Genomic DNA, 21,443 nt, shown 5'->3' with positions numbered 1-21,443 from the left:
ACAACATGGACATGCTGGGTCAGTTCAGCAGCTCAGTTACACAGAGGGAGCTGCACAGGTGCACTTAAAAAAACCTCCCATGGCACCTCGGGGCTAAGACCTCATAGTCAAGCCAGGCACTGGTAGCTTTGCTAACAAGAGAGGCAAGAGTGACTAGGTCTTGACTACTCATCCTGAGGTCAGAGTCACAAAAAGCCACAGCATAGGCCAACTGGAAAGCGGATCACCTGTAGGCGAGGGGAGCCTGTCCCGATCACCCATGTCAGCAGACGCAGCATGGCCACTCGAGGCAACAACTCCGGGCCATTCTGGGAGAGAATGAAAGAGAAGGTAAGATGATAAAAGAAAGGTTGGTACCTATGCCTGGCAGCCAGTCTGCTGGTGTTCTCTTGCCTATGGGAGAATCTTCTGGTTCCCAGACTGACTTAGTCATTGTAGAAATTCCTTAGGCTTGTTTACAGCCAAGCCCATAGGTGCTAACCCAGCCTATCACAAGCTGTTCAGCTGCCTGATTCCCAGAGTGAACTACTGATAGACCAAAGAGCCCAAGAAGAGAAACTCACTTGTATGAGGAAAGAAAAGGAATGCCAAATAAAATACATCACTCAAATGGATGTGCATGGTGCACACCTTTACACAGTGCTTGAAGGTAGAGGTAGAAAGTTCTCTGTGAGCTGGAGTCCAGCCAGGCTATACAATGAGACTTACACTAAGACTCATACAAAGCCTAGGTTAGTTTTGAAGGAAAGAATTAGTAAGAGGCTAGCTCAATATATGCCATGTAACCTAGCAACTGCAAACCAACATGTACTAGATATACAAGGAACATGCAAACACACACAGCACTGTCCAGGTCAGGGAAAAGACACGATACTGAAACAGCCATGAATAGGTAACGAGTTAAAAAAAGCACAGTGTAATGCAGGCACGGGACCTCAAGCAATGGTAAGATCAAGCACCCACACGGACAGAGACCTATGAGCACAGTCTATGAATGAAGCAGCATGACCCCTTCTACATCAGAGCCTGCTGTCTTATTATGTGGACTGCTGCTATGATAAAACACCAGAACTCAAGGGTCAGGAAGTATGCGACCCTTGCCTCCCCACACGCCCTTAAACCATGGGATTAACAGAGCTCCCTGCCAACCTCATCCACCCGCTCAGGTGGGGTGTCAGGGGAAGCCCTCAGCTGGGCATGGACAGTGAGGATCTGAAGAATCTGGGCCATCTGCTCCTCCTCCTCCTCGCTGTGGTAGGGCATCTCAGTGAGCACCATCTTTAACATAGGGAAGACCAAGGAGAAGGCCGGTGCAGACAGTGGTGCGGCATCTGGGAGACAAGCAGCACAGCGGACAAGCTGGGGCAACTGAGCAGGCCAAGGGCTGGTGGGCAAGAGGCTAGCAACCTTCCCAGCACCAACCACAATGCTGGGGATAATGGTGGATAACCTGGTGCCAAACCATCCCTGCTTCAACCCCACAGGCTGCCTCAGTTCCAGAATGTGACACTGAACGGAAGCAAATGAGGAAAACCGGGGGGGTGGGGGCAGGGTGCAGGTGGCAGGATGACTCTCCCAAGACCAAAGGCACAGGAAGCTCAGGAAACGCTCTGGCTCCTGCCTCACACTGTCCTGGGATGGGGTGGCTCCGTGTCCCTTACCTGGCTCGCCCTTGCCCACCCTGCTGGGGATGGTATGTGTATGCAACAGCGACACAGCCCTCCTGACAGCCACAGACAGCTCCTCTTGGCACCAAGACTTATCCAGAGCACACTCTGGCTTCAGCAGGCGTAGGGTCACATGACTCACCAAAGTGCCTGTGAAAGAAGAGAAGACAGGCAGCAGATGACCCACAAAGACACAAGAAGATGCCCCGGACAGAGGCGGCCTTGTCTCTGTCTCTGCTGAGCCAAATTTCTCAGACTTTATGATAGCATCAAAAGAAGAGGGAGGAGGCAGTAGCTGCCCTTTTTTGTTTTGTTTTTTTTTGTTGTTGTTGTTGTTTTTTGTTTTTTTGGGGGGGTGCGGGGGGATAATGTTTGTTTAGGGATATGGTATCACTACGTAGCCCAGGCTGGCCTAAAATTCAGGATCCTCTTCCCTCTGCCTCCCAAATTTCTGGATTACAGGCTTGCAGTACCATGTCTGCCTGGCAGAGCTAATACTTTTGTTTGTTTGTTCTCTGTGCTGGAATTCACTCTGTAGACTAGGATAGCCTGGAACTCAGAGATCCACCTGCCTCTGTCTCCCAAGTGTTGGGATTAAAGGCACCATTTCACTCCTCAGAGAAGGCAGAGAGGACAGAGTGGAGAATGGAGCCACCACCTCACTGCTCACAGAAGGCAGAGAGGACAGAGCAGAACATGGAGCACTCACTGCTCTTAAGTACATCCAGGTTGAGCTCCATAGGATGCTTCTATGTGGAAACAATATTCAGCAGCTTAGGCCACCATGTCTCCTCAGAACACCAACAGGCACCTCCAGCCCACTGAGCTAACAGCAAGATTACCTCACAGCCAGCAAACAAGGACTAACCCAGGGTCTTGAGTCTAGGGGGCATGACACAAGCAGCTAAGGACAGGAAGGGGCCTTTAACCCTGGGAGCAGCCAGGGGAGACTTCAGCAAGGGCAGGAAGGCGTCAACCAGAACAGGGATGTACTGAATCAGGCCACGCGGGTTCTTGGTCATGATGGCATCTAGTAGTCCAAGTGCCGCCTCTAGTTCCCCATCCAGCTGCAAGCAGAGCCAGCAGAGAATGGTTAGTAGGATCCACCAAGACAGCAAAGAGCAGGGTAGGCTGCAGAGCATCTTCCCCGCACAGCAATGTGGCACATGGTACGTGGCAGCCTCTTACCTCCTGCAGCCGCCTCCGGATTTGCGCCTCCTTGTCCATCTGGGCTTGCAGCATCTCCTTCTGTTTGCTGGTCAGCTGTACCTCCTCTTTTATGCCTTTCTTCTTCTTTATTTCCTGAAGGATAAGGGTCAGAATCTAGCTCTACATCCACAAGACAGATCTACCTTCCCACCAGAGGAAAGCTCGCTGGCTTCCAAGAATTCTAGGATAGCCTCAAGTCTAGGACCAGGGCCCCAAGCCCACCACACGCCCTCCCTCACCCCTAGAAAGGCCACAGCCACTGGATGCCTTCAAAATGGAGAGAGCAGTAAAGAAGCAAATCTTAAAACAGGATTCCCTGCTAAAAAAAGGTGAAGGGAGAAATAACCACTCCCTCAATGATCTCCCGTGGCCACATGGCTTCAGATGAGAGACTTTAACCTGCCTTCAGACACACTAAGGCTCTTTCAGAACACCTTGGGTGCAGAAAGAGCACCGAGTCTTCCGGTATATATTTACTGAGTGCCTACATCATGCCAGGAACAGTTTGAGATGCTAGAGACATGGAGATGTATGGGTGTGTGTATGTGTGTTTATACACATATATGCATCTATATGAAATCTCTCCCACACGGAGCTCACAATCTAGCAGGTAAAGTTAGACAATAAACAAATAGTTAATAAAATGATGTTGGAGCATTAAATATTGCAAAAGCAACAAGCTACATAGTGAAGCACACTATGGACAGACAGGCAGGGAGTCAGGAAAGGGCAAGTGATAAGATGTGGAAGACCAGAAACCTCAGCCTGGGGAAGACAGAGGGAGAGAAAGGCTGACAGGCAAGAGCTCTGTCAGAACTAGTTCTGTTTAGAGCCAACTCTATCAGTCATGTCAGGACGCCCAGGCCCTGTACTTGCTGTAAGAGTAGAGAACAAGCCTGTCTTTACAAAGCCAGGGTGAGGCAGGATGGAGCAGCAATGTCCAGTAAAACCCTGGTTTCTTTTGAGTGAGGTCAGAGGAAGCCACAGAGGAACATGAGCAGAGTGTTGGAGAGAACCAGAGGCAGGTCAGGGGGGCAGAGGAATACCTCAGCAGAACCAAGGGGAACCGCCTACAAGGCACCTCAAGCACCAAGTAGAGTGGGCTCACAGACACCTCCATGGGCTCACCTCCTTTAGCTCCATCTCGATGATCTGCTCCTTAAAAGAGTAGGCCTTGTTTTCTCGCTTCATGTTGGCCTTTTTAATGCTGTCTTGCTGTGCACTGAAATACAGGGAAGGCAAGGCAGTTATTCTCAAGACAGCCACCAAGTCCTGCTGAAATTTTAATGTTCTGTTTTCCTCTGCATGCGCGCCTGTAGCAGCTTGATGTTTTCACTAGGCTGGCTCGCCTGCAAGACCTTTACTCAGCCCCATCTCTTCAGTCTTCTGCATTATAGACAGGGTCTTGATATAGTCCAGGTTGGCCTCCAACTTACTATCCCTTTATCTCAGCCTCCACAGTGTGGAATTGCTGGCATACAGCACCACACCCAGCTCCCAGGTAGCATTTAAGTGCATGTACCAGGTTAGTGCTAGCTGTTGGATTCTTGGGCCTAAGCACTAGGCCTGGACACAAGCAGGTATTTCTGCCACGGACAGACAGGCTGCTTCGCTTATTCTTCACAATGACCCTATGTCCATCAAGGGTGGACAGAGCTGGGGAGAAAAAGTAATAGAGCAACAAGCGAGCAGCCGAGTCTCACCTCTGGATGATGGATTTATCAAACAGCTCTCCAGCAGGGGTCTGCATGATAGAGAACTCCTCCCGAGTCACCAGGTACAGTGCAGGATTCTGCACAGAGGCGGTGATGGTGCTGATGAGCTGAGGGAGGACTCGATCAGGAGACAGGATGGAAAGGGAGCCCATGGCATTCATGGAAGACTGCCAGACAAACAGACACCATCAGTCGATACCATAAGTAGCATCAGAAATAGGCTCTACCACACCCAAATGACCCTTGCAATTGGTTCTCCCTTTCTTTCTTTTTTTTTTTTTTTTTTTTTTTTTTTTTTGGTTTTCAGAGACAGGGTTTCTCTGTGTAGCCCTGGCTGTCCTGGAACTCACTCTATAGATCAGGCTGGCCTCGAACTCAGAAATCCGCCTGCCTCTGCCTCCCAAGTGCTGGGATTAAAGGCGTGCGCCACCACCACCCGGCTGGTTCTCCCTTTCTGTCTTGTGCTTCTGAGTAGTGCCCACCATGGTCCAGAGTCACTGCCTCACCATTTCCAAAGGCAGGCATGGATCCCCCAGCCAAAAGGAAAGTCTTGGGAACAGGTCAAGGGAGGGCAATGAGACCCCATGTCAGCTGATATTACTGGAAAATACATGCTTTCCCCACTAGAACTGTTGGGAGGGCAAGGTGTGCGCCCAAAACTGTTTCTTAGCAGAAATTTAAAAATGTGGCTCATACACTGGAAAGCAGAGAGAGTGACTGGGAGATCAGACAAGTTTCATAAAAGAGGAGGACAGGCAGCACCTCTCCTGTCCTAAGGGCCCCAGCTGACCTGATAGCAAGGGACTCACCTCCTCAGACACTGCCTGCAAACGAGGCCTTAGGCTCCTCTGTGCCCCAGGCAGCATGCATGCATCTGTCACTCCCTACAGAGGGCAGCTACACTTTACCTTTCTTCCTCCTGTTTCTTTGAGCCCTCACATCTTGTACCCTGGAAGGGGAATCCTGAAGCTCTGACTCATTACCTGGTTCAGGGGACTCTGTGTAGTGATCCTGGGGATGATTTGATCCAGGTGCCTGGTGATAAAGGCTTCAGGGTCAATCTTCATCCTGGTAAGAAGTGCTGGCCAGAGTCCAGACTGTACTGCCACTGAAGGAGAGGGGCTTCTTGAAGCCTTCTGCCTGGACTATTACCTCCCCAGCTCTCCCACTCCTCCCCCACAGCCACAGACCTAAGGATGGGTGGTGAGCGATGACTAGCATCTCCTGAGCCAGCTGCTCAGTGCTGGTAATGTCTCCCTTGAGCCCTGGCACCCCGGAGATGACACACAGAGCTTCCTGTAGAACTCGAGGAGGTACATAGGTCTTGCCAATCTCGGTCACCTCCCCAGCATCTGTCACAAGAGCCTCCAAGGGCAGCACCTGTAGAGAGAGAACAAATGCGTCCCCAGGGCTCAGAGTCCTGTGCAGGGTTCCCTGAGCCTTTCCTGCTATTCGTGGGAATCCCCACTTGGAGTGAACCCAATGCCTTGCTTCCTGCCCAGGAGTCCACAGGCTATGAGATGTGCCTGGACCTAAGGGATAGAATGAGGGGACTGGTTGTGGAGGGCAGGTACACAGGACTGAGGGGAAATCAGTGACGCCTGGCACCTAGAGTGCTCAAAGGATCCAGGCCTCTCCTGCTGCTGCCTGCGACAATCCAGACAGCTCATCTCATGGCCTATATAGCTAGTGTAAAAAAGAAGGCTGTAATCTCTACCTGTCTTTAAGGGCACAGTGAAAAAAAAATCAAAAGTGAGAATAAATGTGTATTCAGAATCATTAAGTAAGCCAGGGGTGGTGGTACAGGCCTTTAATCCCAGCACTTGGGAGGCAGAGGCAGGTAGATCTCTGGGAGTTCAAGGCCAGCCTGGTCTACAGAGTGAGTTTTAGGACAGCCAGGGCTACACAGAGAAACTTTGTCTTAAAAAATAAAATTATTAAGTGTTTTAAAACAATAAAAAAAGAAATATCCAAAAATAATTTGGTTGAACTACTTCAAAGGGAAGAAGGACTCTAAAGGGCAAAGAAAGATGCTTTCAAAACTTGAGTGCAGGGCAGGAAGTCCTGGAATCACCTGAGAGAACATCCCAGGACAGGGCCAGCTAAAACTCAGGTGGAAACAGGTTGACTGAGTCACTGCAGAACCTGGACCCCCTCACCTTATGAGAGCTGAGGACAATCTTCAGCTCCTCCAAGAGGCCGTTGGCCAGCTTAACGCCCCCGAGAGAGGACAGAAGCTTCCGAACTGTCTGCTGGGCCTGCCTGCGGACATGCCAGGTTCGACTCAAGAGCACAGCCACCAGGACCCGATAGTACTGCCTGCAAACACACACACAAGTGTTCCTGGGAAGCTGGGGTGGGGCTGTCCACAGCCATACCCGCCACACACCCAAGACAAGGTGAAGGGCTCACATACTGGACTTTGCTGCTGCTGAGCCTGTGGGGATGGTCAAGGAGAAGCCTCTCCGTCAGATGCAGCACAGTGCACAGGGCTGTAAGGGAGAGAAGTGCAGTCTTTAACAGACGGGCAGGGCTGCTGAGGGGCCTCAGGGGAACGGAGCTCACCACCAAACCTGATGCTGTGAACTCAATCCCTGGAACCCCCTCACACAGTGGAAGGTGAGAACCTACTCCTGAAAGGTGTCCTCCAATTTGTACACGCATGCACACATGCACATACCACACCACACATACACACAAAAATTAAGTAACTAAGTGTATTCTTTTCACATACCCAAAACTTAAAATGCACTAAAACAGCAAAATTTAAATGTGATTAATATTAGATATAAAGCTATAGTTCATTTTCACTTCCTTTTATTACATATAAATGTATACACTGATTTTAATTATTAAAAATTATACCTGCAAGTGGTGGTACATACCTATAATCCTAGTAACTGAAAGGTTTAAGTGAGGAGATCAGAAATGTAAGGCTAGCCTAGGCTATACAATAAAATCCTCACTCTGAAGAGGCTGCCTGGGAGACGGTTCAGTGGTTAAGGACACCCGTGGCTCTTGCAAGAGGACCCGGGTTTGATTCCCAGCACCCACACAGTGGCTCACAACCATCCCTAACTCCAGATCAAACTCCCTCATCTTACCTTTCAAGAGTACAGGTGCACACATACATGAAAGCAAAAACTCACACACATAAAATAAACCTTAAAAAAAGAGACACAACTGGGCGGTGGTGATGGTGACAACTTTAACCCAGCACTTGGCAGGCAGAGGCGGAGGTGGAGGCAGGTGCAGCTCTGGAGCTACACAGAGAAACCCAGTCTCAAAAACAAAAGAAAGAAAGAAGGAAGGAAGGAAAGGAAGAAAAAGAGAGAGAGAAGAGGAGGGAGGGAGGGAAGGAGGGGGGAGAGAAAGAAAGGGGGAGGAAGAGAGAGAGAGAATGAGAGAGAGAGAGAAAGAAAGAAAAAGAAAGAGAGAGAGAGAAAGAAAGAGAGAAGGGCTGAAGAGATGACTCAGTGGTTAAGAGCACTGACTGCTCTTCCAAAGGTCCCGAGTTCAATTCCTAGCAACCACATGGTGGCTCACAACCATCCGTAATGAGACCTGATGCCCTCTTCTGGGGTGTCTGAAGGCAGCTACAGTGTACTTATATTTAGTAAATAAGTAAATCTTTAAAAAAAGAAAGAAAGAGAGGAAGGAAGGAAGGAAGGAAGGGAGAAAAAAAGGAAGAAGGAAAGAAAAGAAAAAAGAAAGGAAGAAAGGAAGAGAGAGAGGGGGAAAGAGAGAGAGAGAGAGAGGAGGGGAAAATCAAATCAGTTCGCTGTAAGTAAGCCGGGTCAGCAGGTCAGTGGCTTGGACTTGTAGTCTGGGGATCGGGACACGGGACTGATTCCCAGCCTGGGAAGCAGTGGTGACAGCGACACAGCTGTTTGTGGATGGAGACAGAGGGCTAGGTATGGCTAACTTCAAGGACCAGAAGCAGCAGAACCGAGTGGCTAAGATCAAGGCAGGGGATTTCAGTGCAGATTCCCTCCTACCTTGCCTTTGAACTATGGGAATGTCGTTCTTAATCAAAAGCTAACTATAAAAGCATTTAAGCCACAAAGTGACTAATAGTTGTAGCTCATTAATAGAATGTTGTGATTCGTGAGTCAAAAGACTTTTCAAATCGCTAATCAGCAGCAGACTCCTGTGAGGCACCCTAGAATTTTGCACATACATTTGGAGATCATTGTTCCTTTTCTTCCAGGGTAGAAACCAGTAGTTTCTGTGTCGCCTGGTGGGGGAGTAGAACTGCCACAGCTCTACTAAGCACTCAGCTAACAGCACCCAGACAGCACCAATTACCCATTCAGTTATAATTATAGCTGACACTGCAGCTCCGAGCAAAGCCCCACTTTCTACTGAGCTTGACTCGCCCACAGGAATGAATTCATTCAGAAAACAGCCAAGTTAACCGGGTGATGGTGGCCTGCACCTTTAATCCCAGTACTCAGGTAGCAGAGAAAGGTGGATCTCTGTGAGTTTGAAGCCAGCCTGGTCTACAGAAAGAGTTACAGAACAGCCAGGGCTATACAGTGAAACCCTGTCTCAAAAAACAAACAAACAAACAGCCAAGCTGCTGGACAAGCAGGTGCTCAGGAACAGGTCCTGCCTAAAGACCCGCCAGAGATCCAGAAACTCACCCTCCTCTGAAGCCAGGAGCAGAAACTTCTCAGATGTGAAAATCTGCTTCTTTTCATCCACAACCAGCTGCCAAAAGTTGTTCAGTTTGGCCTCTGCAAGAAACCAAAGGTCACCCCACAGTACAGGGTACAATGTAGCCCCAGCTGAAGTTGCTAGGCAGACTCTGTGAGACCCTCCATGAAGGATTGTTCCTAGGCTCATGTTCTCCTATTCTGAAACCAAACGTCAGTCCTCTGGTCTCACTTGCAGTCTAATACACTTTCGGGTTCTCTTCTGCCTGCAGCCTCTCCTCTAGAATGGCCACCTACCCATGGACCTGGCTGGATCAACTGAGGCACACACAACGCAGCTCTCTCTCGCTTTCTCTCCTAATTGGGGCCATTCCTTTATGAGTTTCATGCTCCCAGGTTCTCAGGGATCTATCTGAATACTTCATGAAACCTTTCTCAATGCTCATTCACTCACTCCTCAAACAAAAAGCAAACCCTCCTTCAAATGACTAGATATCCATACCCCTACCAGAGGGCATGCATCCTGGAATGAGCTGAGGTCGAGCTCACATTATCTCCACCAAAGGCAGCCCAGGGCCTTGGCATACACTGTAGGTCCACAACAGCACACAGATGAGGATCCCTCACCACAGTAGCACAGCCAGGTGAGGCCGCATGCAAGGGGGAAGGCTCGAAAGGCTCACATGCTAAACATGTCCCCAGCTTATGACACCATTGGTAGGTGGCAAAATCAGGAGAAGGGCCTGGTGAAAGTGAGTCAGGTCAGTAGATACATGGGCACCTCTAAGACCACAGGCCACAACAAATCTTCCCACCTTAAGATGAATTTCTCAAGGAGTGTCATGATTACAAAACCGACTGACACACTGGAAGGACTCAAAGACATGTAGGATGCTAGGGCCTTACAACTTACTTTTTTCGTACTTCATAGTTTTCTTTAAATGACTTATTCCATGTATCCATAGTGTCTATGTACACTATGTAAATGCAGTGCCAGTGGGGTCAGAAGGCACAGGATCCCCTGGAGCTGGAGTTACAAGCAGCTGGGAGGCACCACATGGGTGTAAGAGCAGTAAATGTTCTTAACCACTGAGCCATCCTTCCACCTGAACTTTATGAATCTTACACCCTATACAATGGTTACCTTTCATGATTAACTGACATAGTGTAGAGTCAGCAGGAGAATCAATGAGGGACTGTCTAGACTGGGATAGCCTGTATGCAGCCTGTCTATGGAAAACTCTCGCCGGGCGGTGGTGGCGCACGCCTTTAATCCCAGCGCTTGGGAGGCAGAGGCAGGCGGATTTCTGAGTTCGAGGCCAGCCTGGTCTACAGAGTGAGTTCCAGAGTGAGTTCCAGGACAGCCAGGGCTACACAGAGAAACCCTGTCTCAAACAAACAAACAAACAAAAAGAAACCTCTCCTAATTAAATTAATTGATAGGACACGACCCAGCCTGCTCTGAGTTGCACCATTCCCTAGGTGGGGGATCCTCACCCGTATAAAAGAAGACATCCAGCTAAGGACAAGCAAGTGACCAAGTATACATCCTCTCTGCTCTTGACTGCAGATGTGATGTAATAGCTGCTTCAAGATCCTGCATTAACTTCCCCATGGTGACCAGCTGTAGCTGGAACTGTTGCTGAAATAAACTCCCTTCTCCCCAAGTCTCTTTTTGTCAGGGTATGTTACCTGAGCAACAGAAATGAACTAGAACATCTTATGAGTATGTAAGTAATTAAGACACAAAGTCTAAAAAGATGACTCAGTGGTTAAGAGCACTTGCTACTCTTGCAGAGGACCTCCATGGCAACTCACAACTGTCTAGAACTCAAGTGACAGGGAATCTGACACCCTCTTCTGATCCCTGTGGCACTGAATGCCTGGGATGCCCATCCATCCAGGCAAAACCTCACACACATAAACAGGAACAAAGAAACAACAACAATGAAACAAGACCTAAAGTCCTACTGCTCAGCCTAGCAATTCTGCAAATAAGCCCAGCCTGGAGCACTGGGGTCACAGCCAGGGACGGGGAGGGTCGGGGTCCCATGGCTGCACTCCTGAGCTCAGTCCTGCAGCCAGAGCCAGCCCTGAAGCTGAAGGAGCAGGGACCATGAAAAGAGCCTTGTGTCCCCGCCCCTCAACCCCAGATGCGCAGACCCTCACCAGCCTGTGCATCGGCCACAGACAGCTTGGAGAGCAGCAGGGCAGCAGCAACCCCTTCGGTGACAGTGGGGACCTGAGTGCTCTGGGAAGCCGCCTTCTCTACTGTCTGCATAAGCAAGGGCAGAAAGTCCAAGGCCTGCAACAGAGTGTCACCTGTGGAGAGAAGCACCTTACTTAGAGAGCGGCATCCATTATCCACCCAGGTGTGAACTGGCTAACGTCCTTCAGTTAATTTGCCAAGTATCTCAAAGAACAGAAGAATCTGTGACTTCAATTCTATAAGCATAAATTAAAATAAATAAAAAACTAAAACCAAAAGAATTCTATTCATCTGATCCCCAGCTACTCCTCCCCTGGACAAGGACATGGAGGCTAAGCGGATGGCAGGGCTGTCAACAGCTGGTTGACAACCACTGCTAACCTTCAAGCCTACCAACTCCAATCTGCTGTTCCCACAAAAGGCAACCTCTAGACCCAAACCCCAAAGTCTGAACCAAGCTGCTGACCTGTGAAATAAACACACTACAATAAATAAGTTGGTCATGGTGGTTTAATCCAAGCAGGCAGATCTCTGTGAGTTTCAGGACAGACAGGGCTATGTAGAGAGAGACCCTATCTCAAAATAAATAAGCCAACTTTTACAAAAACAGTCACAACTACAGCTAAACACACTCATTTTGATATTTGTAACTACTCATATATTTCAGGCTGCCCTCAAACTCAGCAGGCAGCTCAACATGACCTAGAAGTCCTGCCTCTACCTCCCAAGTGCTGGCATTTCAGGCCTGAGCCACACCGTCCAACTGTAATGTCACCTCTAAAGCACAAAGGAGAACCAGCACACAGAGATGGAAGTGGTCATTTTTTTTTTTTTTACAAGGTTCAAAATTAAGTTTAGATAGCATTGGACATTTTAAATTCATGATCTCAGAACAGCCGGTTCTGACTGTAGGTCCTTTCTGAATAAAGCCCAACAAGGGAAGAGGTCACTACTGTGACATCTGGGAATTCATCATCATCATGATGAATGAGAGCCCAGTGTGTGCTCAGTCATCTCTTCAAAGGGGGCAGGGCAGCTTACCTCGGAAGGAGGCCAGCATGCACTGCAGGTAGGCATGCCTCACTGCACAGGTGGAAGTTTTAAGGCTGAAAACTTTCTTGAACCAGTCAGTAAGTTTCTTGGGCACTTCTGTAGTGAACCGGTTACACCAGAGCGCCAAGATGGAGACGGCGTGTACCAATGTACCCTCATGCACTAGGATAAGCGACACAAGTCCAGTCGGTCTGACGTCTTAGAACCACATCAAACCATGACAAGCAGGGTAACAAGGCAAGCTGGAGTCCCAGGGGAGGAGGCAGTGACCTGTCAGACAATTCCTAGCCCTGCTAACTCAAGACAGCGTGCCTTTAGAGAGCCCTTTAGAAGGCTGACTGAAAATCACAGTAAGATGGTTGGGCTTCAGTGGGGGAGGACAGTGGGGGGAGGGCTCTGTGAGGGGCTGTGATTGGGATGTAAACTGAATAAGAGAATGGGTATAAACTGCCCGCTCCCCATGCCATGAGAAGTACCTTCCTGCTGGAGGAACGGGATGAACAGCTCAGCCACACACCCATTCAGGACTTGAGCAGAAGGCCCCGATACCACGTGATGACTGAGGCTTCCTATCCCTGAAAGGCAGATTCTCTGGTCAGCCCCGCCCTTTCATAAAGCCATAGGACAAGGCTTCCTGCAAAGGCTATGTGGGCACGTGGGGCCCAGCAACCACATTCTCCCTAGCCATACTGACCCTTCTCCAGCTTCTCCAGGCTTTCCTTACCTGAGAGTTAGGTTAACCCCCCCTCATTATTATAGCACATTGCCACAACCCAGGGAAGAACCCCTACCTGAAAGGACACTCATCTTCTGGGCTATGATAGTTAGCTTTCCTTCTGAGCCTGTAAGGAGATAAACAAAAGTGCTTGTTCACAGTGGCACCACTTGATGACACACATGCACTCCAGAAGGATCCTTTCTGGTGTGACGCTGGGTCTAACACAGCATGTTATAACCTTTGCTTTCTGACTAAAATAAAGCATTAATTCCATGTTCCTATGACTCAAAAACATTATTACCATCTTCACGTCTTTCTTTCCTTCTTTTCTGACATGCACACAAAAGGACAAATTCTTAAAGACATGGACACTGCCCTCTATTCTGTCATGTATGTGCTTTTTTTGCTCACACATGCAGAGATGTGCCCTTAACCAGAGCTTCTCCTGGAGCTGACTCACGATCAAGTTCCCACCCCATCACAATTCCAATCTTGCTCACCTACTGTGCCCACCTCCCGGCTCACCTCCAAGGATTGCAAACAGGTGCTTAGTCAGGGCCTCAGTGGCGGTGGAGTCGCTGCACTGGCGGGCCAGGTTGCGCAGCGCCAAGACTGCTTCATCCATCAGGCGGGGGCTGTTGGATTTGAGCTGGTCTGGACACACAGAACCACACAGCTCAGGGCAGTAGCAGCTAAGTGTCCAGACATTACTCTCTTCCCAGTGGTCCTGGCTCCTTACTCCCAGCACTCTGACCTCACTACCAACCATCGCATGCTGGTAGTAAAAGCTTTTTTCCTTTTCCTTTTTTAACATTATTCTGTCTGGCCAGGCAGTGGTGGCGCACGCCTTTGATCCCAGCACTTGGGAGGCAGAGGCAGGTGGATTTCTGAGTTCGAGGCCAGCCTGGTCTACAGAGTGAGTTCCAGGACAGCCAAGGCTACACAGAGAAACCCTGTCTCGAAAAAAACAAAACAACAACAAAACAAGCAAACAAACAAACAAAAAACATTATTCTGTCTGGGGGAGGGGCTGCAGCGGCACACAGTGCAGGTCAACAAAGAACAATCTGTGGAGTGGGTTCTCTCCTTTCGTCATGGGGTTTCCAGGGTTACACTTGAGTTTGCATGCCTGGCAGAAGCCACCTTTAACCCAAGGAGCTGTTTCCCACCCTTTCAACAAAAAACTGTCAAATGCAACAGAGACTGAGAGGTGTGTCGGGGCCACAGAGTTCTGCTTGGACAGAGGGGCAGCACACTCACTCGCCAAGCCTTTCACGATGTCCAGGGCATACTGGCTGAGGTCAAGTGTCACTGAAGCCAGCAGGCTGGAGATAGCTAAGGGGACAGAAAGCACAGGCCATCAGTTTTAACTGCTGGTGCCCATTCTGCCCAGCCTGTCTAGCTGTGTGGTGATCAAGCCTGCCTTTCACCGAGATAAGGCCACAGAGTCCTCAGAGCCTTGAGCCAGGGATCTGCTGTCCACATCACGTCCAGACTGTCTGGAGAAAGGGCTACTACTCTCAATGTTCTCCAGAAAGGTCTCCGGCCTCAATAATTACGGGCAATATCCTAAATGGGTACTTTTCCACAATCTAATGAGGCAGCACCTGCTGGGGCTACAGCAACAGCTCAGTGGTGGAGAGGAGCAGCTGCTCTTCCAGAATCCACAGCAGGTAGCTCACAGCTGCCTCAGACTCGAGTTCCAGAGGATCTGATGCCTTTTTCTGGCCCCTGTGGGAGCATGCACGCGAATGCACACACACACACACACACACACACACACACACACACACACACACACACACACACACACAGGCTGCCCAGGGCCACCCCAGGTGACAGTGATCACATGGCACATTCACAGCACAAACCCTCCTGTTGCCAAGCCAAGAGGAACAGGACTGCAAACCAGCACTTGCTCTCCCAATCATTACTCAGCAGGAACCTACTTTCAATAACATTCTCCGGGCTCCTCAGCAAAGACTTTTGTATGGTGGGCAGAATCAGATCCTTAAACTCCGAGTGGGACATGAACCGGAGCAAGGGGGCACAGTTGTCCTACAAAGACAAAGAGTCAGCACCTGGCCTCAAGGGAGGAGTGATGAGCAGGGCAATGTCCAGAACAAGCAGAGTCTGACCCTGTCTGGGCGGCAGGTGCACAGCCCACTCACCAACAAGTACTTCGGAGGCTTCGCTTTGCTCATCAGAATGTTCTTCACGTAGAACTCCAGCAGGGTACTCTATAGGACAGAAGGTCCACGGCTTCAATTAGGCAGGGATCCCACTTCCGTGGCTTCCCACCTTCTGTGCTGGCCACTGAAGGGAGGGAGCAGTCGTGTCCGGGGCTCTGCTGGCCCTGCCTGCTCATCAGGAAGTCCTCACCACACACAGACCAGCCCACTTGCCTTCTTGATGCTCCATCCTACTTGCTCTGTCCACCTCTTTCCTGGCCAGCTTCTCTTTACCCCTCAGTCCAAGTCAGGCCCCCAACTTGCCTATTTCCTTTGTCACATTTATCAGATGGAATTAACTAGGTAACAATCTCTGACTCAGTTGACAAGGATCACAGTCCTCAGCACAGGTTTGGTGCATGGGAGTTGTCCACAGAGGCGAAGAGTAAACGATCACCCCAGTGTCTACACCAGGATTCACACGAGCCAAAGGCAGAGGCCACAGGACAAAGCAGGTCCCACTCCTTCCCCAGACCCCGTGCAGCAAGCCCGCTTTCACTACGCTGGACACTTGCCTTGTGCTGATTGACCACATCCATGTCTTTGTGGTTTGTGCAGAACTGCACCAGCAGCCCCAGCATGCCGGCATAGTTTTGGTTGGGCTCTAGGCTAAGGATAGCTGAGAAGTACTGCTCCACCAGCCCAGGGTTCTGGAGAGGAAGCAGACGGCCTGTGAAGCAGACGGCAGCAGAGGGACAGAGAAGGTACAGTCTACCCCCCACCAGCCCCTTCCTCACCTCCTTCCACAGCTTAGTGAGCTTCTTCATAGCACCGTCCACAGCGTGCTTGTGGGAGCCACCCAGCACCTCCAGCAGCAGCAGGCACTGCACCTCCACCTGCCAGGACAAGGAGACATCATTAGTCAGGAGGGCCTAGACACAGGCATCCTGTGACCCTCAGTCTGCCACAGAAATCATTAGTCAGGAGGACCTAGACACAGGTGTCAGGCTTCAATCCAGCTTCATCGCCACTGGGTTTCTTTCATCCCAACCATCTGCTCTCTACCAACCCTTTCTTGTCCTACATCCTGCCCTCTTCTCTTTAGTGTATATGGGTAGTCTGCCTGCATGCATGCCTATACACTGCATATATATGTGCAGAAGGCCAGAAAAGGCTATCAGATCCCCTGGAACTGGGTTACAGAGAGTTGTGAACCACCATGTAAGTGCTGGGAATCAAGCCAGAGTCTTCCACAGAGCAGCCAGTGCTCTTAACTGCTGAGCCATCTCTTCAGCCCCCTAAATTCTGTTTTTTACCTACACCACTTATTCATGCATTTATTTACCTACTATAAACAAGGAGAACAAGATGCTTTCATGCACCTTCTAGTTCAGAGAGAGAAAAGGACATTAAACAAATAAAGACACAAATGGACATGTAGCTCAGAACAGCATCCATGAAGCCCCAAGTTCAGCCCCAATAATAACAATTTAAAATAGAAACAATGTACATCAAATGTCAGTAAGACAGCTGCCATTCAGAAAAAGAACAGGCGGTACTAATTAATGTACTTATCTACCTAGATCAGTCCTTCATTAAGGACCAAATTCTACAGGCAAATATGGTGGACTCCTTTGTTCAGTACTTAGGAGGCAGAGGCAGCCAGATCTCAGTAAGTTCTAGGTCAGTTTGTTCTACACAGTGAGTTCTAGGCCAACCAACAAAGTGAGACACCTTCTCAAAAACAACAACCAAAGAATAAATCTTAAAAAAAATTAGCCGGCTGGTGGTGGCGCACGCCTTTAATCTCAGCACTTAGGAGGAAGAGGCAGGTGGATTTCTGAGTTCAAGGCCAGCCTGGTCTACAGAGTGAGTTCCAGGACAGCCAAGGCTACACAGAGAAACCCTGTCTCGGAAAAAAAAAAAATTAAAAAAACACAAATATTAACAACTGCAACTAACATCAGGTGCATGTTAAGTGCTGCAGGAAGTAAGGTGACACTGGGCACGTGGCATCGCCTTTAACTCCAGCACTCAAGAGGCAGGCGGATCTGAGCTCCAGGCCAGCCAGGGAAATCACCACTGCGCCATAAATGACCAGATCACAGAAAACATTTCTACAGTCACAAAATCCAGTAACATAGTGGCCAGGGAGAGTCATGGCTTTCTGTGCAATTATATCCTTATATTCTGTGCTAATAGCACACCTGCTACACCTGCTTATTAGTCGGGGTTAAGATTTCTACAACTAAATATGCCCATATCACATTCAGAATCCTACTGGGGATCCCTCTCTCTGAGATGATCCAGCCCGTGCTCAAGAGTCACCTCTCCTCATAGAAGCCTTGCTGCCACCACCCTCAGCCACATTCTCCACCTCCATCCTGTTTCTCCTCAGCGCTGCCCCAGGCTCCACACCCATATCTGTCTTCTGCAGCAGCACATGAGCCCCACAGCAGCAAAGGGCTCCTCAGCCTACCTACACAGCAGCCCAGCAGCTCGCACAGGGCCAGCCAGTAAATGGCTGGCCTCATCATGTATCCAATGGACAACAGGGTCAGCAAAGGAAAAGCCTAGATCCTAGTCACATATGACTGATGCATCCTGCTCTATGACACAACACGCTATGGCTGACCCTCCTACTAACTAAATCGGTCACATCCCACAGGTATCAGCTATAAGAACTCAACAGAGATAAGCCAGGGCTTTGTCTATTATTAACCACCTTAGAAAGCCACTTGCTAACAATGAAAGCCACACTCTGGAGGGCTACAGAGTCAAACTCACACCAATTATTACAGGGAAATGTCAGAGCTGTAACTCACCACTGCTAAAGGCCACTCCATAGCTGTCCCTAAAGGTTTCTAGGTAGGAGAGCAGACAGAAGGCCATCTGTCTGTCTGCCAGGCTGGCTGGCTGCTTCATCATGAGATGGTTTCAGGTTTGTAATAGCACTAGTCATTTCCATGTACATACACTGTACAGTGCCTGTGGCCACTGCAAGGCTCTCTGTAACACCTCTCTGAGGTACGTAGCTAAGTGGCTCTGTCAAATCTCATGGCCAGATATTAGACACATGATATCACTCCCAAGACTCCTTCCAGAACCCTCAACCACTCCCTCTGACCTATACCGAGCATATCTAGGCATCAAGAGAAGGTCCCAGCTGGCCTACCAGGTTAGCAGACAAGTGGGAAGGGGAAACAGAGAAATGTGCAAGGTATAGACACAGAAAGAGAGGAGAGGATCAGATGACTAAGACAGCAGTCAGAGTCTCCTTCTGTCACCCTGAAATCCAGACACTGGTGAGAGACTGCTTAGCCAGGAAACAGCATCATCTACATCCTGCCTTTCAGATGTCTTCCCTAGTCTGGCCTCTCATGAAGGCAAGGCCCCTAGCATCACGCCCAACACAGCCGCTCGGGAATGTTAGTGGACAGAATGTGATTCCTACTGTATTGCACACATACCCACCACCAGACTCGTGCCTCTGGAGAGCACTCAGATGCGAGGGATGCCTGAACACACTGGGGAAAGCTGACCCCCACAGCTCCAAAGACAGGGGACCTACCAGCTTGTTCCAGATGTCTCCTTGCCGCTTGGCCTTCAGGGGAAAGACAATTCGCACTAGAAGGCAGGTCCAGGTCAGAGCCAGCAAGGCAGCTGAGCCACTGCTTTTGCTACAAAGTAGAAGCAGGGAGAAGAAAGAGCTGAGTGCAGGGTACCAGCCTCCATGTGGAGACAAATGCTCATCCTAAGGCACAGCATGGTGTGTGAATCCTCCCCCGACATCATCAGTAACAACACAGGACAAGCGTCCAGGCCTCACTGGCTAAAGTCCCATCACTTGACATTTGCAACAATAAAAGCAAGATGAGGTTGGAGCGGTCTGCTCAGGGATTAAGAACACTGGTTGCTCTTCCAAAGGACCTGGGTTCCATCCTCACAGCAACCACATGGCAGCTCCCACTGTTCCAGGGGACCTGACACCCTCCCCTGGTAGCGTTAGGTACTAGGCATGCACAGAGTATACAGACATAACATGCAGATAAAACCCTTATACACATAAAATTTATATGAACAAATAAATAAGACTTCCCCCATCCAGTGCCTCGGGCCCATGGCTGGCTCTTTTTGCCACTAACCTGGTTCTTCTCTCCACACAAGTACTTTCCAGTGCCATTCAGAGCACAGAGGTAAGAGAAGTAGGTATGCTCCCACCGCTCTGCCCCAGCCTACCTGAAAAGACTGCACCAACCCCTGGAGGTCCACAGCCCTAAGCCTGTACCTGGGAACACATGCTTTGGAGCCAACCCCTGAAGACTGAAGTGAGTGCAGAAGGTTCTTGGCGGTGGCCTCCGGCTGGGCCTCAGCCAGCTGCTGGATGGCTGCCTGCAGGGCTCTGCGAGAGGCTGCATCTCTAGAGAGGGAAGGAAGGAAGGGGGAACCACATGTGACCTCAGCAAAGATGGGACTGCTGAAACCACACACTGCTCTTCCTGGGAGAACACTCATGTCCTACACTCCAGGGGATCCTAGGGGATGGAGATGAACCAGATAAGTCCACCTCACACCCAGAAAGAGCACAGGGTGACAAGAAGGGCAAAATCTATGCTCATGGTGTATGCCCCATGACTTCAAAGCTTTATAAGTGCAACTAATGACTGCATACATATGCTGAGATATTATAATAAGGTAGGCAGTATCCCAGGTCTTCACACTAATGACTTCCCATGAGGTATAAAATGCTATCATCCCCATTCTGCAGATGAGGAAACTGAGGCATGGGGAAGCTAAGTAATTTGCCCAGGATTCAGTAGTTAAGAGCATGGACCTAAGAGTCTGGTTCTAAAAACTAGGGGCTCTACCCACTGCCCCATATTGCCTCCCTGACACAGTGTCATTGTATGACATAGTCTAACCCCTGGTCTCTGTGGGGTTCACCTGTATCGATGCAGTGTCAAGCAGAATAACTTGCAGAGCCCTTTCACTGCTCCCTCTGGCAGATCTGAAAGCAAAGTTCACAGAGACTCAACAACAAGCACAGTGGTGAGCGTCCGCTTATGTCAGTCCTGTTGGACAGGATCCTGGCACCAGATGTCCCAGTAAGCCCTGTATCTTTGTAAAATCTCAAGGAGAAAAAAAAGACTCATGGTACAGAGAAGCCCAGAGTGCAGGAGACACTTACTAAACCAATGAGACAAAAGAAGCACAAGACCCCAGCATCTCTGTCTCCCTACAGAGCAGAAAGCAGCAGGGCCCCGACTGACTGCTCTGCTCCATGACCGCACATTGATTTTACACTATGCTGTTCAGTTGGTGATGCTTGGCAGGTATTTGCTCACATACAGTCTAATAAGAGGTCTAAAAGTTAGCATAAAGGCCAGATGTAGTGAGGCACACCTTTAATCACAGCAGTGGCCAGCAGATCTCTGTGAGTTAAAGGCCAGTGTCACCTACATATCAAGTTCAAAGCCAGCCAGAGCTACACAGGAAACTGTCTCAAAAATAAATAGACAGACAGACAGACAGACAGACAGACAGACAGACAGACAGCATAAACCAGATGCAATAGCATATGCCTATAGTCCCTCCTTGCTACTCAGAGCCTGAGGTACAAGGATCACTTGATCCCAGAAGTTTGTGGCCAGCCTGGACAACACAGAGACCCTGTCTTTAAACAAAACAGGTGGGCAAGGTGGTTTAGTGGGTACAGGTCCGTACTTTATAAGCCTGACTTCAATTTCACCCCTGGAACCCATGTAAAGGTGGAAGGGAAGAGCTGCCTCCAGAAAGTTCTCTGTTCTTCACGTGTGCATCCTGACACTTGTACACAGACCATACACAAACACGCATGCACACAAAATAACAATTACAAGTTTTTACAGTACCAGAAGCCAGGAGTGGTGATGCATGCCTTTAATTCCAGCCTCCAGGGAGGCAGAGGCAGAGACAGGTGGATCTCTGTGAGTTCTAGGCCAGCTTGGACTACATAGTTGAGTTCAAGAAGAGCCTGAACTACAGAGGCCCAGTCTCAAAAAAA

At 49.5% G+C, this 21,443-nt stretch overlaps 1 protein-coding gene across 1 annotated transcript in view; it reads right to left on the bottom strand.

Moving 5' to 3' along the window:
* Gcn1 (GCN1 activator of EIF2AK4) overlaps positions 1-21,443 on the bottom strand; it is a 63,066-nt gene that overhangs the window by 31,702 nt on the left and 9,921 nt on the right. Inside the window, exons 3-27 of the mRNA XM_031337583.1 lie at positions 20,345-20,408; positions 19,689-19,820; positions 18,972-19,080; positions 16,198-16,296; positions 15,976-16,110; positions 15,401-15,469; positions 15,179-15,287; positions 14,490-14,564; positions 13,755-13,883; positions 13,303-13,353; positions 12,988-13,086; positions 12,500-12,673; positions 11,419-11,571; positions 9,238-9,330; positions 7,008-7,083; positions 6,751-6,910; positions 5,782-5,971; positions 5,575-5,699; positions 4,580-4,758; positions 4,005-4,098; positions 2,856-2,969; positions 2,536-2,734; positions 1,662-1,817; positions 1,150-1,331; positions 228-308 (exon numbers count right to left, since the gene is read on the bottom strand). Coding sequence (XP_031193443.1) covers positions 228-308; positions 1,150-1,331; positions 1,662-1,817; positions 2,536-2,734; positions 2,856-2,969; positions 4,005-4,098; positions 4,580-4,758; positions 5,575-5,699; positions 5,782-5,971; positions 6,751-6,910; positions 7,008-7,083; positions 9,238-9,330; positions 11,419-11,571; positions 12,500-12,673; positions 12,988-13,086; positions 13,303-13,353; positions 13,755-13,883; positions 14,490-14,564; positions 15,179-15,287; positions 15,401-15,469; positions 15,976-16,110; positions 16,198-16,296; positions 18,972-19,080; positions 19,689-19,820; positions 20,345-20,408 — 3,047 coding nt within the window. The remainder of the gene's footprint in view (positions 1-227; positions 309-1,149; positions 1,332-1,661; positions 1,818-2,535; positions 2,735-2,855; positions 2,970-4,004; positions 4,099-4,579; positions 4,759-5,574; positions 5,700-5,781; positions 5,972-6,750; positions 6,911-7,007; positions 7,084-9,237; positions 9,331-11,418; positions 11,572-12,499; positions 12,674-12,987; positions 13,087-13,302; positions 13,354-13,754; positions 13,884-14,489; positions 14,565-15,178; positions 15,288-15,400; positions 15,470-15,975; positions 16,111-16,197; positions 16,297-18,971; positions 19,081-19,688; positions 19,821-20,344; positions 20,409-21,443) is intronic.

This window comes from Mastomys coucha, unplaced genomic scaffold (assembly GCF_008632895.1).
Source record: "Mastomys coucha isolate ucsf_1 unplaced genomic scaffold, UCSF_Mcou_1 pScaffold22, whole genome shotgun sequence".
NCBI lineage: Eukaryota > Metazoa > Chordata > Mammalia > Rodentia > Muridae > Mastomys > Mastomys coucha.
The sequence above is the reverse complement of the archived record's forward strand: the minus strand, read 5'-3'. Positions and strand labels throughout refer to the sequence as shown.